The sequence below is a fragment of the Pipistrellus hanaki genome (assembly GCF_964339955.1).
Source record: "Pipistrellus hanaki genome assembly, chromosome: 2".
NCBI lineage: Eukaryota > Metazoa > Chordata > Mammalia > Chiroptera > Vespertilionidae > Pipistrellus > Pipistrellus hanaki.
In genome coordinates, this window is record NC_140504.1 from 62,089,570 (window position 1) to 62,102,617 (window position 13,048).

At 46.2% G+C, this 13,048-nt stretch overlaps 1 protein-coding gene across 2 annotated transcripts in view; it reads left to right on the top strand.

Moving 5' to 3' along the window:
- Nucleotides 1–1,334: 1,334 nt before the first annotated feature.
- CCDC80 (coiled-coil domain containing 80) overlaps nucleotides 1,335–13,048 on the top strand; it is a 35,036-nt gene continuing 23,322 nt past the window's right edge. The window contains exons 1-3 of one of the 2 annotated variants that reach the window (XM_084874013.1): nucleotides 1,335–2,090; nucleotides 2,510–4,464; nucleotides 11,436–11,592. In XM_084874013.1, coding sequence (XP_084730139.1) covers nucleotides 2,521–4,464; nucleotides 11,436–11,592 — 2,101 coding nt within the window. In that variant the 5' untranslated portion in view covers nucleotides 1,335–2,090; nucleotides 2,510–2,520. Of the gene's footprint in view, nucleotides 2,091–2,123; nucleotides 2,227–2,509; nucleotides 4,465–11,435; nucleotides 11,593–13,048 lie in introns of those variants that run through there. The other variant, XM_084874014.1, reaches the window with a different exon arrangement.

The following is a 13,048-nucleotide window of genomic DNA, read 5'->3' on the forward strand; positions in this document are numbered from 1 at the left end:
ATTATATTGGCTGGGCTGCAAAAATACTCACTTTGTGCCGCATGCGGCCTGAGGGTCAGAAGTTTGACACGCTTGCTGTATAACTTAGCACAGGCATTTGATCAACTTAAAGGGTGGAGCCCATGAAAGGAAACACCTTCTCTGTCTGGACAAAGAGTCTGTGTCTGAAGCCCACCTTTGTTGCTACAGTCACAAGAGTCTGTGAGGACTCCAGAGCAGGGCCTTCCCTCTGGGCACCCCTTGGTCCCCAAGCTGTGGGCTGAGTGCCTTTCCACTCAACCCCCTATGGATCTTCAATTCCGTGCTGGAGCTTATGTAAAGGAAAGGCATATGATTGGAGATAGGCTGACCAAGGGGTAGCAACCGAGGACCAGGCTTTATTCTGTGAGAGTCGCTATTGCATGGCCTAGTTTGCAAAGGGCATTCTGAGAACCCTGGCTCACCACAGTTTGTGGCAATTCATACCGATGGAATTCTCTTAGAAACGCTGGACAAAAATGTTTGTGTAACTTGAGGCACCTTTCCACCCATCTGAAAGCTGAGTCCCTATGACAGACCCAGCAGGTGACACAGAGAGCTACCTCAGTCTCTTCTTTGGAACCTGATATGGCTATTTCGAAGGATTGTCTAAAGCCCTATAGATAATTGAAGCTTTTGGAGAGCAAAATACTGCACCCCACATACACACACACACACACACACACACACACACCACATACACATACACACATACACACACACACACACACACACACACACACACACTCATGCCTCTGAGGAAGGTCTTAGCCTACCATTCCTAGGCAGAACCCAGAACTGTGCCCCTCCCCTGATGCAATAGCTGACAGGTCTCAGGGGAACAACAGCTATTGCCTGCATTTCTAACCTTTTACCAGCTTCCTTCCATGCCAAGAAGAAAACTAGGAGCAAGAATACAGTAATATGATCTCCAATTAGCATAAAATAAAAACAACCCAGTCATGTTTTCCACAGGCCTTTCCAACCTCAAACTAAATGCATAAAGCAGGGAGAAAAAGATTAAAAAAAAAAATCCATGGAACTATGAATATATATACTATCTCCGTGTGTACGCCAAGCACCCTGACCCAAATGATTATCTGTCTCTAGGAAAACCAAGCAGCCAAATGCAGAAATCTGAGAATTTTCCCGTCCCAAAGTGCTGCGTGAGCACAGACGGGAAGGGAGAATATCCTGATTACTCGGTGTGGAAGGGGTTAAGTCCTCAGCCATCCTATTCTAAAGTGATTTATGATGATGGGTAGTGTTTCAAAACTTTCCCCCACCCAAAGAACAGCCCTCTCCCTCCTCACCGAGTCCAGTCCACTCTCAACGTGCTGAAATGGGAAGGAGGCGGTGTTTTGCTGATCTGTTAAATTCTTAGTGAAGTTTCCTTGATTTCCAGTGGCTGCTGTTGTTTGAGTTTGGTCTGGATAAAAACTGAGGTTGTCCTGGCATTCCTGGGACTGAATCCAGGCCAGAGGAAGAAGAAAACGAAGGAGAAGGAAAAGAGGAGGGGAGAAATAAAGGGAGGAGAGAGGCGCAGGAGAAAAGAGAAAAAGCCTATTTTCAACATCACATTCCTGTGTTTTCCCTCAGCCTGGAAAACATATTAATCCCAGTGCCTTTCCGCTCGGAAACAAAGGGACTGAGCCAGACTGTGGGGGAAAGGGTGATAAGAAGGATCCTGGAACTCTGAAGAGAGCAAAGAGTGAGACTCAGGGGCTTCCTGTCTGTCCACACAGGGACTGGCACACACAGAGACAAGACGACCCAGCAGAAACTGCAGAGAAATGGAGATGCAAGGACCTAAAAGGACAGCTCCCGTCACCACCTCACCCGGCTTGTCAAGAAGGTAAAGAGACAGTCTGAAAGAGAAGCAGAGAGCCGCTGGCTGAGCCCTCGGGTCAGGACAGGCGACTTTGGGAGCTGGAGCTGCAGCGCGTGTGCCCCAGCCTCGCAGAGGAGACAGAGGGTTTGGGAGGAAAGGCATTTCGTCTAGGAGACTGTCCTGGGACCACACTTCAGCTTGCCTGTGAAACCCTCCGCATTCCATCTCCATGAGCCACAGTGTAAGTGTGTAATCCTTTCTGCCTTCCGTGTGATTGCTTCTTTGTTGCTTGTTTGAAGGACTGAAACGAGGTTCTTGCCATAATTAATACGCTCCGTGTGCATTTTCTCCGGAGCATCCGAGTGTCAGATGAAAGGGTGAGAGCCCGCTGAATGGGGCACCGAGTTGGGTTTCCTGCTGACCATAGTTGCCTCTGCTAAGTGCTGACAAATCAGAGGGGCTTAAACGTAACAGGATCTCACCCTGTTTTCCATTCCCTGACCTCCCTCCTTATTCTTCCCTAACCGCCCCTTCCCCCCAGCCGTTGGCCCACTTGGAGAAAGGGAACATGCCGCCCAGCTGTTTGCAATTAAATAATTTTCTTTCTTTTCTCCCCTTCCTCTCCTCTTTTGTCTGGGACATCGCTGCCGCCTCTCCCAGTGGACTGCACCATGACCTGGAGAATGGGACCCAGCTTGGCCATGCTGGTGGCCATGTGGCTGGTGTGTGAGTCGGAACCGCACCCCCAGGCTGTGAACAGAGAGAGCCACCAGGGATGGCAGAAAGCGCCTCCTGTCTACCACAGGAGGCCACCTCGGCCGCCGAGGCAACCGCCGCCGCCGAGGCCTCAGAAACCCCAGAAGACCCCGCTGGGAGAACTGCACCCTCAGCCTCTCCCGAGAAGGCGCGGCGGTGTGCCAGTGATGCGGATAGCTCCCCACGAAAAGGCCCCGCCGCCAGCCCCGCTGGACCTTCATGGTGGGGCCCTGCAGGGGAGAGCGGAACGGAGGAGGCCAGCAGCAGCAGCAGCAGCCTTCTCCCGGCCTTCTCCCCAGGACATGGTCCGCGATGAGGGGTCCTCGGCCCGGTCCAGATCGCTGCTGCGCTTCCCCTCCGGGTCCGGCTCCCCCAACATCCTGGCCAGCTTCGCGGGCAAGAACCGCGTGTGGGTCATCTCGGCGCCGCACGCGGCGGAGGGCTACTACCGCCTGATGATGAGCCTCCTGAAGGACGACGTGTACTGCGAGCTGGCCGAGCGCCACATCCAGCAGATCGTGCTGTTCCACCAGGCGGGCGGCGAGGCCGGCACGGTGCGCCGCATCACCAGCGAGGGCCGCGTGCTGGAGCAGCCGCTCGACCCGGGCCTCGTGCCCAAGCTCATGGGCTTCCTGAAGCTGGAGAAGGGCAAGTTTGGCATGGTGCTGCTGAAGAAGACGCTGCAGGTGGAGGAGCGCTATCCCTACCCGGTCCGGCTGGAGGCCATGTACGAGGTCATCGACCAGGGCCCCATCCGCAGGATCGAGCGGGTCCGGCAGAAGGGCTTCGTGCAAAAGTGCAAGGCCTCAGGGGTGGAGGGCCAGGTGGTGGCGGAGGGCGCGGAGCGGGCTGGCCCCAGCGCTGAGAAGAGGAAGGAAGAGCTGCGCAGGGTGCATGTGCCACCGACCAGGGACAGTCGGGGGAAGGTGCCCAGGAAGCCGGCCACCACCACCACCACCAGCACCACCACGGCCGCGCCCCCGCCGCCGCCCCCCACCCCCAGGGCCACCACCCTGCCCCCCGCTCCCGCCCCCACTGCCACTCGGGCCACCGCGCGGGTGGTCACTGCTGCTGCGAGGCCCACGACCACCACCACGGCGTTCCCGACCACGCAGAGGCCCTGGACCCCGCGGCTGCACCCTTTCCCAGATGCCCACAGGCCCCCAGCCACGGCCACAGAGGTGACCACTGCCCGGGGGGCCATGGCCTCGGAGAATCTCTACCCTCCGCCTAGGAAGGAGCTGCCCAGGGAGAGGCCGCCGCCGCCGAGCACCAGGAGGCCCCCCAGCAAGGCCAGCGGCTCCGAGGGCCTCCCCGCCTCGCCTGCGCCCACCGGGGCGCACGGCACCAGAGCCGGGCCCGGCCGCTCCCGGGACAATCGCACGGACCGGCGGGACCAGACTGTGGTGGTGCCAGGTCCTTCCAAGCCAGCCAAGGGGAAGCCCCCCAAAAAGAAAGCGCAGGACAAGATCCTCAGCAACGAGTATGAGGACAAATACGACCCCAGCCGGCCCCCCACGGCCGCCCAGCTGGAGGAGGAGCTGCAGGCGGGGAACGTCCCCCCGCAGAAAGCCAAGGAGGCCAAGAAGCACGACAAGCTGGAGAAGCCCGAGAAGGAGAAGAAGAAGAAGGCCAAGAGCGAGAAGGCAGACAAGCTGCTCAAGAGTGAGAAGCAGGCGAAGAAGGACAAGGCGGAGAAGAAGGGCCGGCCCGACAAGGAGAAGAGCAAGAAGAAGAAGACGGGCCCCGCTGAGCAGGATGGCCACCACCTGAAGCCCACCTCCAGGTACCTGCCGCCGAGCCCCAAGAGGCTGGTGGCCGACCTGCTGGGCTCCTTCGAAGGCAAGCGAAGGCTCCTCGTAAGTAACCTTCTCCTGGGCATTGTGCTGGAGGCTGAGCGGGGATTTGGTGTGTTGTTGTTTTTTTTCCGAAACCACATTGCTGGCCCTGGCTGCACCTGTGCGGTGTGCAGAAGATGGGGAGGTGTGTCGGGGCAGGGCGGCCAGGCCAGCAGCCCCTTTGGGTTTCGATGCTCTGTGAGTCTTTCACACACAGACTCAGAGCCATTGGCGAGGGGGACCTTAGACATGAGCCCAGGGAAGCACCGGTGGCCGGCTTCCTCCAAACCCATCAGGACCCATCCCTCATCTCCATGGGATAGTTCTGGATACAGCTCCATTTTACTAAGTTCAATGAATAACAACAGAATGAAGAAGTTCCTAAAATGGTATGCATTGACTCCGACACCCTTAGGAAAAGGGTTTCTCTCTTTATGATCTGAGAAACCAGAAGCATGGGTACGGGGAAATAAACAAGGTTTCTTCTCTCTCCCCCTATTAGGTCTCTATCAAGAATTGGGAAACACAAAGGGGAGAGTAAGGCAGTCCTGGTGGAGAGTAGGTGTGACTGGGAGTGGGGAAGGGCCCTTTTGGTGTGGCCCTCAGGAATGTTTTTAAATCAGCGGTCTGAAATTTTCATCCCTTTATCGAAAAGGCTGTTTCTTCCATCACTGCCCAACCAGTAAGAGGCCAAAAGGATGAAGTGCGAGGAGCTGGATTAGCTGCTCTAATTTCCAACACCCTAAAGACACATATGAACGTGGAGTCCAGATGTCAGTTGCCCTGAGACGCTATAAAATGAACGTGAATGTGTGTTTTGTGTGTGTGTGTGTGTGTGTGTGTGTGTGTGTAAGGAGACAAGCAGTCCTTACTTCCACATTGTCTCTTTTTCTGAGTGCCAGTAGGATTGAGTGAGTCACAGTTACATCTCAGTAGCTATGTATTTGCCATTACTTGCCACCATCCAAAGAATAACAACAGCGTTTTGTCAAACCCCAGAAAAAGGGCTTCAGACAGGAATTAGCTCATCGTAAAGGTAAAGGCATTTCTCATCAGCAAAGGGAACATGGTTTATTCTGCTCTCCAAGTCTCCTTACCCACTCTTTCTAGTGCCCTTCCAGGATTTTATCCCTAGCTTCTTAATGTTGCATTCTAGTCCAGGCTGTCCATGAGGGAAAGAGTACTATATAATTTAGGGGAAAAGATCAGGAATTAATGTAGGGTGATATGCATCAAGAATGATGCCCTCAGGTACCTGGGTGACTCTGAGGACATCATCTATCCTACTGAAGGCACAAGGTGACTCCACACCCTGTGTTTCTCCACCAAACAAGCTAGGCATTCTTCTCTCAGGGCATTACTCAGAGGGTTTTTTTTTTTATGTTTTTTGTGGGGGTTTTTTTCAATCTGGCCTAAATTTTGATTAATCATCTGAGCCAGAGAGACTCTGCTACCCATCTAATCTTTAGTGGTTTTCAAAAGCTTAAATGTGCATTTGAAGTATAATTTAGAGCAGAGTCCCTTGTGGTATTTATCATGGGTGGGGCATGACCTTAAATTCTCTTAGCTGTCCTATCAATGGTGTATTTATGTGGTAGGACAAGACCTATGTTTTTATTGATTCTACAGGTTTTGTGTATGTGTTTGTGTGTGTGTGTGTGTGTGTGTTATTTTTTTTGTATGTTGTTACTTGTTTTAACCAGAGCCTTAAAGTAACTATATAAACTAAGGGTAGCAGAGGATAGGTTGCTAGAGTAGTTTATTCCAAGTAGTAGGTTATTCCAAGAATATATAAATTTGAATAGGAAAGTTCCAATAGAACCAAAAGAATCACTGATTTCAGAGTAGAACCCTACCTGGTACTTAAATGTTTTGCTAGAGAACCCATGTGGGAGAAACTGCACTCTTTGGGCTGGGAGAAAGCATTAGTGGTGTGCTCTGTTGCCGTCATCCTGAGTACCTCGGACTTGGTCCAGCCTGCTAAAGGACATCACCCAATCCTGCCATTTAGCCAACAAGGCAGGCAAAGTGTTCCTCATGGTCAGGTTTTAAACAGGCAAAAAATAATCATGGGTAAACTGTCAGGATTATAATTGTGCACCTATGGGTAAATGCTTCCATTAGTCAAAAGAAAATAGTTTTTATACATATCCCTAGTATTAGTCATGCCTTTTATTTCCCTCCCTTTCTCTCCACTCCCTTAGTCAGAGATTTGAAAGCCCAGCTGGGCCTTTTCTGCTTTTAACAGTATCCCTGATCATAAATTTCTAGCAAATGAAACTCAGATGAGAGCTTCTGCTGATGTCATGTGAGGCAAAACAGAAAGCAGCTGGATTTGCTCATGGCAACGTTGCTCTTGGTGGCTGGTAAGAGGACTGGGTTTGTTATTACACAGAAAGCCCCAACAAGAGGCATTTCAGTCTTATAATCCCCGTGAGCTCAGCTGATGACTATATCTAAACTGTGTTTTCTAAATAGCCAATGACATCTAAAATAAGAATAGATTAGAAAAGACAAGATGAAATAAACATGATGCAATATCAAAAGATGGAGAGAAGAGACTCTGACCAGAGAGAGAAGAGACCCGTGTTTCTGGGTGAAAAACAAAGTTGGTTCCATTGATCGTTTTTCCATTCATTTTCCCCACCCAACATGGCTGATGTTATTCTGGAAGCTGGGGATTCAATTAATATTCTTTAAGGCTTTGCATTTTGTTCAAGTTCAGCTGACAACATATACATCTGACTGGCCTCAGACTAACAGGTGAGCTCAAACTTGAATGAGGTTTGAATTCCAAGAAACTGTGCTGGCCTTTGAGCTTATCTTCCCAACGTTTCAGTAACCTGGTACCCTGTTACAATTTATCACAAAACTCCAATGCTTTGCATTTATTAATATCATTTTTAGATGTGAAAACATCACATACTCTCTACTTAGTAAATAATTAGTTAGAGAAACACTAGCAGCAATGGTATAGGTTGTGGCTGGGTGAACAGCATCCTAGAAGCCTTCAAAGGGGCTACACCCAGGTGTCCTCATCTTGGGTCTGAGGTCTTTTCTTCAAACCCCCTGCCTCTCAGTCTGTCAAAGAAAAGGGGCACATCCTGCCATCGGCTATTTGTGACTGTGCAGTTTAATTTTTCATGACAATCCCATGAAGAAAGACTTAACTCCATTTCACAGACAAGGAAACAGAAGCTTAGAGGGGTTGAGGCTCCCAAAGTGAACAGTTATTATATGGCAATGCCAGAATTAGAACTCAGGTATATCTGATTTTAAAGCTCATGTTCAAGCCACTCCCCCATTCCTGTGAAGTGACTATGGGGCATATGCCATAAAGTGAAGGGGAAACTTCCCTGTTTATTATTTGAACACAGATATTTAAAAATTCATTTCACACCTTAAATTACTCAGATAAATGGTAAGGTGTAGCAGTTGTCAACATTTGTGCGAAGCACCAATGTAGAATTTCTGCCTTGAATACCCAGCTAATTCTCTGTACTTCAACTGGCTGGCTTTCCCGGCAGTCAGTCAAGAACAATAGATTGAATCCCAGTTAACCTAATCCCTCAGACTGGCTGGTGTCAGTGTTGGGGTGTCAATGGTGAGAATATAGATAAGCTGTTTATCACTTAAACATTGGACTATGTGGAGTGTAGCTGTCAAACCATCATATTTTTACCAAGGATCTACCAATTTGTCAATTAAGAAGAGGCCTCGTAGTGCTGAATTGGAGAGATTCAAGTTCAAGGTTAAGCATTCTTTGAAGCTCTGGTATTTCAGGTGGGTTGATACTTTCAGCCTTACTTCAGAAATCTGGATATTCAAATAGCAATATACTTAATTAATTTAATTTTAGAAAATAATATAAAGTTCTGGTTTACTAAGACAGACTACTACCTTAAGTACTATATTCCAAAATTTCATGAAAACCTAGTGTTTTTAGCCTAACACAATATGTAAAATGATCTGAGACTTAAAATACTTCCTCCCTAGCTTTTCCCATTCCTGTTCGCTTCATTTATTAATGTAAACTGGCTTCATTATACTCTGAGGCTCCTTGTGCCAATACACTGTTGGAATAGAAACATAAAAAAGTACCACAACACAGTTCTAAATTTAAGAGACTTGCCCTGATTTATCGCCAATAAACTAGAAAGAGGCCAAGTACCAGGCAATAATGAGAAGTCCTGGGATGCTCTCTTTAGGAAGAAGGGATTGGAAATGGTTACCATTTTAAGTACTGCTTGAAATACTGCCAAACTAGAAAATTAATTGGATGGAGATGTCAAAACACAGAAAAAGAAACCTTAAAATATATTCAGATGATCAGGCTCTTCTACTTTCCCTGATGTGAACTTGATGAATAGATTAAACCAGCTGGTTTGTGGGCTGCAGCTAGACCCTCATAGGCAGGGGACCACTGTGTTTCTGAGTCGCTCCCCTCTCCTGGCTGGAATGATCCATGTAACCTGGGGGATGTGGGCCAGAGTTTGCTCTCCTATAAACCATGGGCACAGCAGTGGTAGGGGCTGGGGCTTCAGGGCCATAAGCATAAAATATAATAGTGAATCAAGGCAATTCATAAATTCCAAGTGAGCAAGGCAGACTCTAAGAACAGTAATGAAAAAGAAAAAGTGATCATTGAGAAATAGAAAAGACTGTAGGGAGGATGTTGCATTTGAAGAATGCCTCAGCATCAGATATGTTGGAGGGGACCAGAGGGTTTTCTGGGTGGGATGAGCAAGATAGGCCAAGGCAGAGGAAGGAATGTGGGTGAACTATCCAGGGGCGACATACAAGTATGGCACTTGGGTACATACAGCCTTACACGCATCTTTTTATTTATTTTGCTCAGTTTTCTCATTATTTTGTGAAGTTGGCAGGGAAGTTGTTTCAGGGTAAAGATGAGAAACTAAGTAAGGTTCAAAAGGTTAAATGACCTTATTAAGTCTACATGGAAGCCAGGGATTGAGTAAGGATTAAAATGCAGGCCCTCCAACTTTGACTATAATCACCATTTCTCTGTGCCACTCTGCCAAGATTTCTTTCATGTTGTAATTTGGAATGGTCTGGCTATGGGTGAAGAGGCACATAAAGGAGAGTAGGAAGAAAGGTTAGCAAGAGAGAGCCTAGGGCAAGATCATTGAGTGCCAGGAACTGGGAAATGAGTCATGAAAGATGAATGTCACCTCCCACATGGGTTAAGGCGCCCTTGGGCAAAGGTCCCAAGGTGAAAATAAACATTATTAGAGCTCCTGATTTATTACAGTGTGATTCCTATTGGGTATCCATTGGCCTAAGGTTACTGTTTTCACAGATCTCTGGGAGAAACTTCCAGATGGGAGGATGAAGTTCTGCATATATTGTGTGAAATTCTCAATTATCTGGTGTGTACAAGGGGGAGAAGACCAGAGAGCGTTTTGAAGACTCTTGAAATCCTGTCATATCATGGTCTGTCCATGGACTTTAAAGGTTCATGACAAAGTGTGAGATGAATAAAATGGAGTCTATGTATGGATTTGAAATTATAGAGGCAGGTAATTATCAATCATTTAGCCTCTGAGCAACTGGGCCCTAGAGACTCCTCTAAACACATTCTAAACATGGGCTTCATTTAGAGTAAGGAATCCAAAATCATAACCAGTAAATCTTACCTTTGTTTTGACTATTTTGTGTTCTCCCTTAAACATTCACTTTATTTATCTCAAAATAGTGTATTTATAAGCAAAGAATAACCAGCAAGGAAAACATAAAACATCCCAACTGAAAATAAAACTCCCAAGATTTGGGTTACTATAAACATCTAAGCAAATATTTTTTGATGTCATATAGCTAATTAAAAACGAACAAACAAACCCCAAATACCATTACTATCTCTTTTTATAGCCACCTTAAGTCTTTTTTAAGGCTAAGTAGAATCAATGAATAAATTTGATTATTTTTCCTTTTGGAAAATTACATTTCTTAAACAAACATATTCTACCCATCACGTCCAATGGAACAGGCTTATAAACACGAAATAAAAAATAAATGAAATCATGTCTACTTAAAATAAATAACAATCTGAGAAAGTGATATAACTTTATCCCAGAAAGCCTTTGTTAATGTTCCACCCTAAAATTATTGCACACATCTTGATTTCCATGAGGAATAATATTTTGTCAAGCATAGGCAATTCTTAGAAGGGAAAGCCTACAGGAAGCAATAAACATCTCTGATGGAGAAAAATAAACAGCAGAATCAAGCTGGGACCAGGCATTAACCATTTTGAGAAAGAATTTGAAAGAACTTCCCCCCTGAGAAATGCCATGTGACAGACTTCAGAATCATTTCATCTGGTTAGATAGGCAAGTAGAGAAGTGGCTGATATATTTGAATGTCGTCAAATGGGATAACATGTGTAGAGGCTGACTTCTGAGCCCAGCAATGAGTCAGCAAATGATTAGACAGTGTTCATAGCAGACATCAGCCATCGATTGTTCCAGAGTGCTCACGGCCTGGCTATGAAACTCTCTCAACCCTGTGAGACATGAAATAATAGTAGTAACCACTCAATTCACAAATGTCAGAGCAGCCAATTAGGATAAGGAAGATTTGTCGAGCAATTTTTACATGTCAAGTATTTATCAAGTGTCCACAACAGCCTTGAACAATAAGTTCTGCTGTGCAGAGTTCACAGGTGAGAAAACCAAGACACATGGGCACTAGTAAGGAATGTAAAGAGTAGAAATGACAGAAAAATCTAAGCTTCCTGGAGCCATTTAAAAATAAATACCCTTTACAAACAGTCTTTTGGCCCTGATTATGCTAACTGTCCAATCGAACCATATAGTCTAGTTTAGTTTAGCTTAGCATAGCTTAACTTAGTTTAATTTAGTTTTGGTGTCAAGTCACTACCTACCCTCTATTCCAAGTTATCCCTTTGGATTTTGCCTCAGTGTAAAACTATTGGTATGAATTAATATTTGCTTGCCTTCACTCACTTCTAGCTGATCACCGCTCCTAAGGTTGAGAACAACATGTATGTGCAACAGCGAGATGAATATCTGGAAAGTTTCTGCAAGATGGCCACCAGGAAAATCTCTGTGATCACCATCTTTGGCCCTGTCAACAACAGCACCATGAAAATCGACCACTTCCAGCTAGGTTCTCTTAACTATTTTAATTATATTGTTGTTTTTCTCTTAGCTAAGGTGGGACATATTGTATGGGAGAGGTCAGTGGGGAATCACAGAAAACTTCAGATATCCAGAGGGCTCTTTCCTTTGGCAACAAAGTTTAGTTGTGCCTAATGTTTATTTGCATAACCACTTCTGATGGTTCTGGTTTAAGTTTTTGACACTTTAAATGAAAAATATGCATGTACTCTATGGATTGAAAGCCAGTAAGGTGGAGAAAAAAGAGAGAAGTAATACAGCACCGGGAGAACCAGAGAGGTATTCAGAAATTTTCTTCTGGATTCTGGGTCTTCTTGCCTGTGAGTAGCATCATCTGATCTTCCTGCAGCCTTCATGCTGCAAGCAACTCACTCACAGATGGGAACCTGCCAGACCCTTGAACTACTTGAGTCTGGCAAGGCTGGGGAGGGAATTAACCAGGGCTGAAAGAAGCTGTTAAGATAAATGAAAAGTCACTGAAATGTAGACTGAACTATGCCCAAGTCCTGTTGGAGAACAGAAGAATTTGGCTGAATGTAGAGTTTTCGCAATTTTCATATTAATGATGCGTGTGGGACCCTTGAAGTGTCATTGGGCAGCTGACATCTAACTCACTGCGGTTCCCCTGGGATCATTGAAAGACTTACTGGGAGTAGTTAAGCCTCAGAGTCAGAAGCCCCAAATCTGCCCCACCCATTTATTCTCTAATTATTACATCTCCAGGGCCTTAGTTAGTTAGTTAAGTTAATCCTCAGCTGAGGATATTTTTCTATTGATTTTTTAGAGAGAGTGGAAGGAAGGAGGAGAAACACAGAGAGAACAACATGGATGTGAGAAAGACTCATCAATTAGTTACCTAGAGGGCCAGTGATCGAGCCTGCTACTGAGGTGCATGCCCTTGACCAGAATCTAACCCTGGTACCTTCAGTCCAAAGGCAGATAATCTATCCACTGAGCCAAACCAGCTACAGCAGCTAAACCTTTTTCTTACATGCTTTGTGTACTTTTTTATTCTCATTTAACTATAAAGAAAATACTTCCTATTCTGCCATTTATATATTCTGTATGTTTTTCATAAAATACATTACATCTGAAAGGATGTAAAAGAGACTTTCCCCACTAGTTAACATTTAACTTCAATACATATAACACACTAGCTCACAGATTTTTCTGTCATGTGATCTTAGTATAATTGAACACATAGTCGTAATTATGCCATGATAATGTCAATTTGATTTTTAATATGGTCTAGCTTTCTAAGTCATATTTTTATTGTGATAAAAACACAATATGAGATCGATCCTCTTACCTGATTTTTAAGTTCATAGAACAGTATTGCTAACCTTAGACCAGTGGCCAGCAAACTGCAGCTCGAGAGCCACATGTGCCTCTTTGGCTTCTTGAGTGTGGCTCTTCCACAAAATACCACAGCGAGGGTGAGTCTA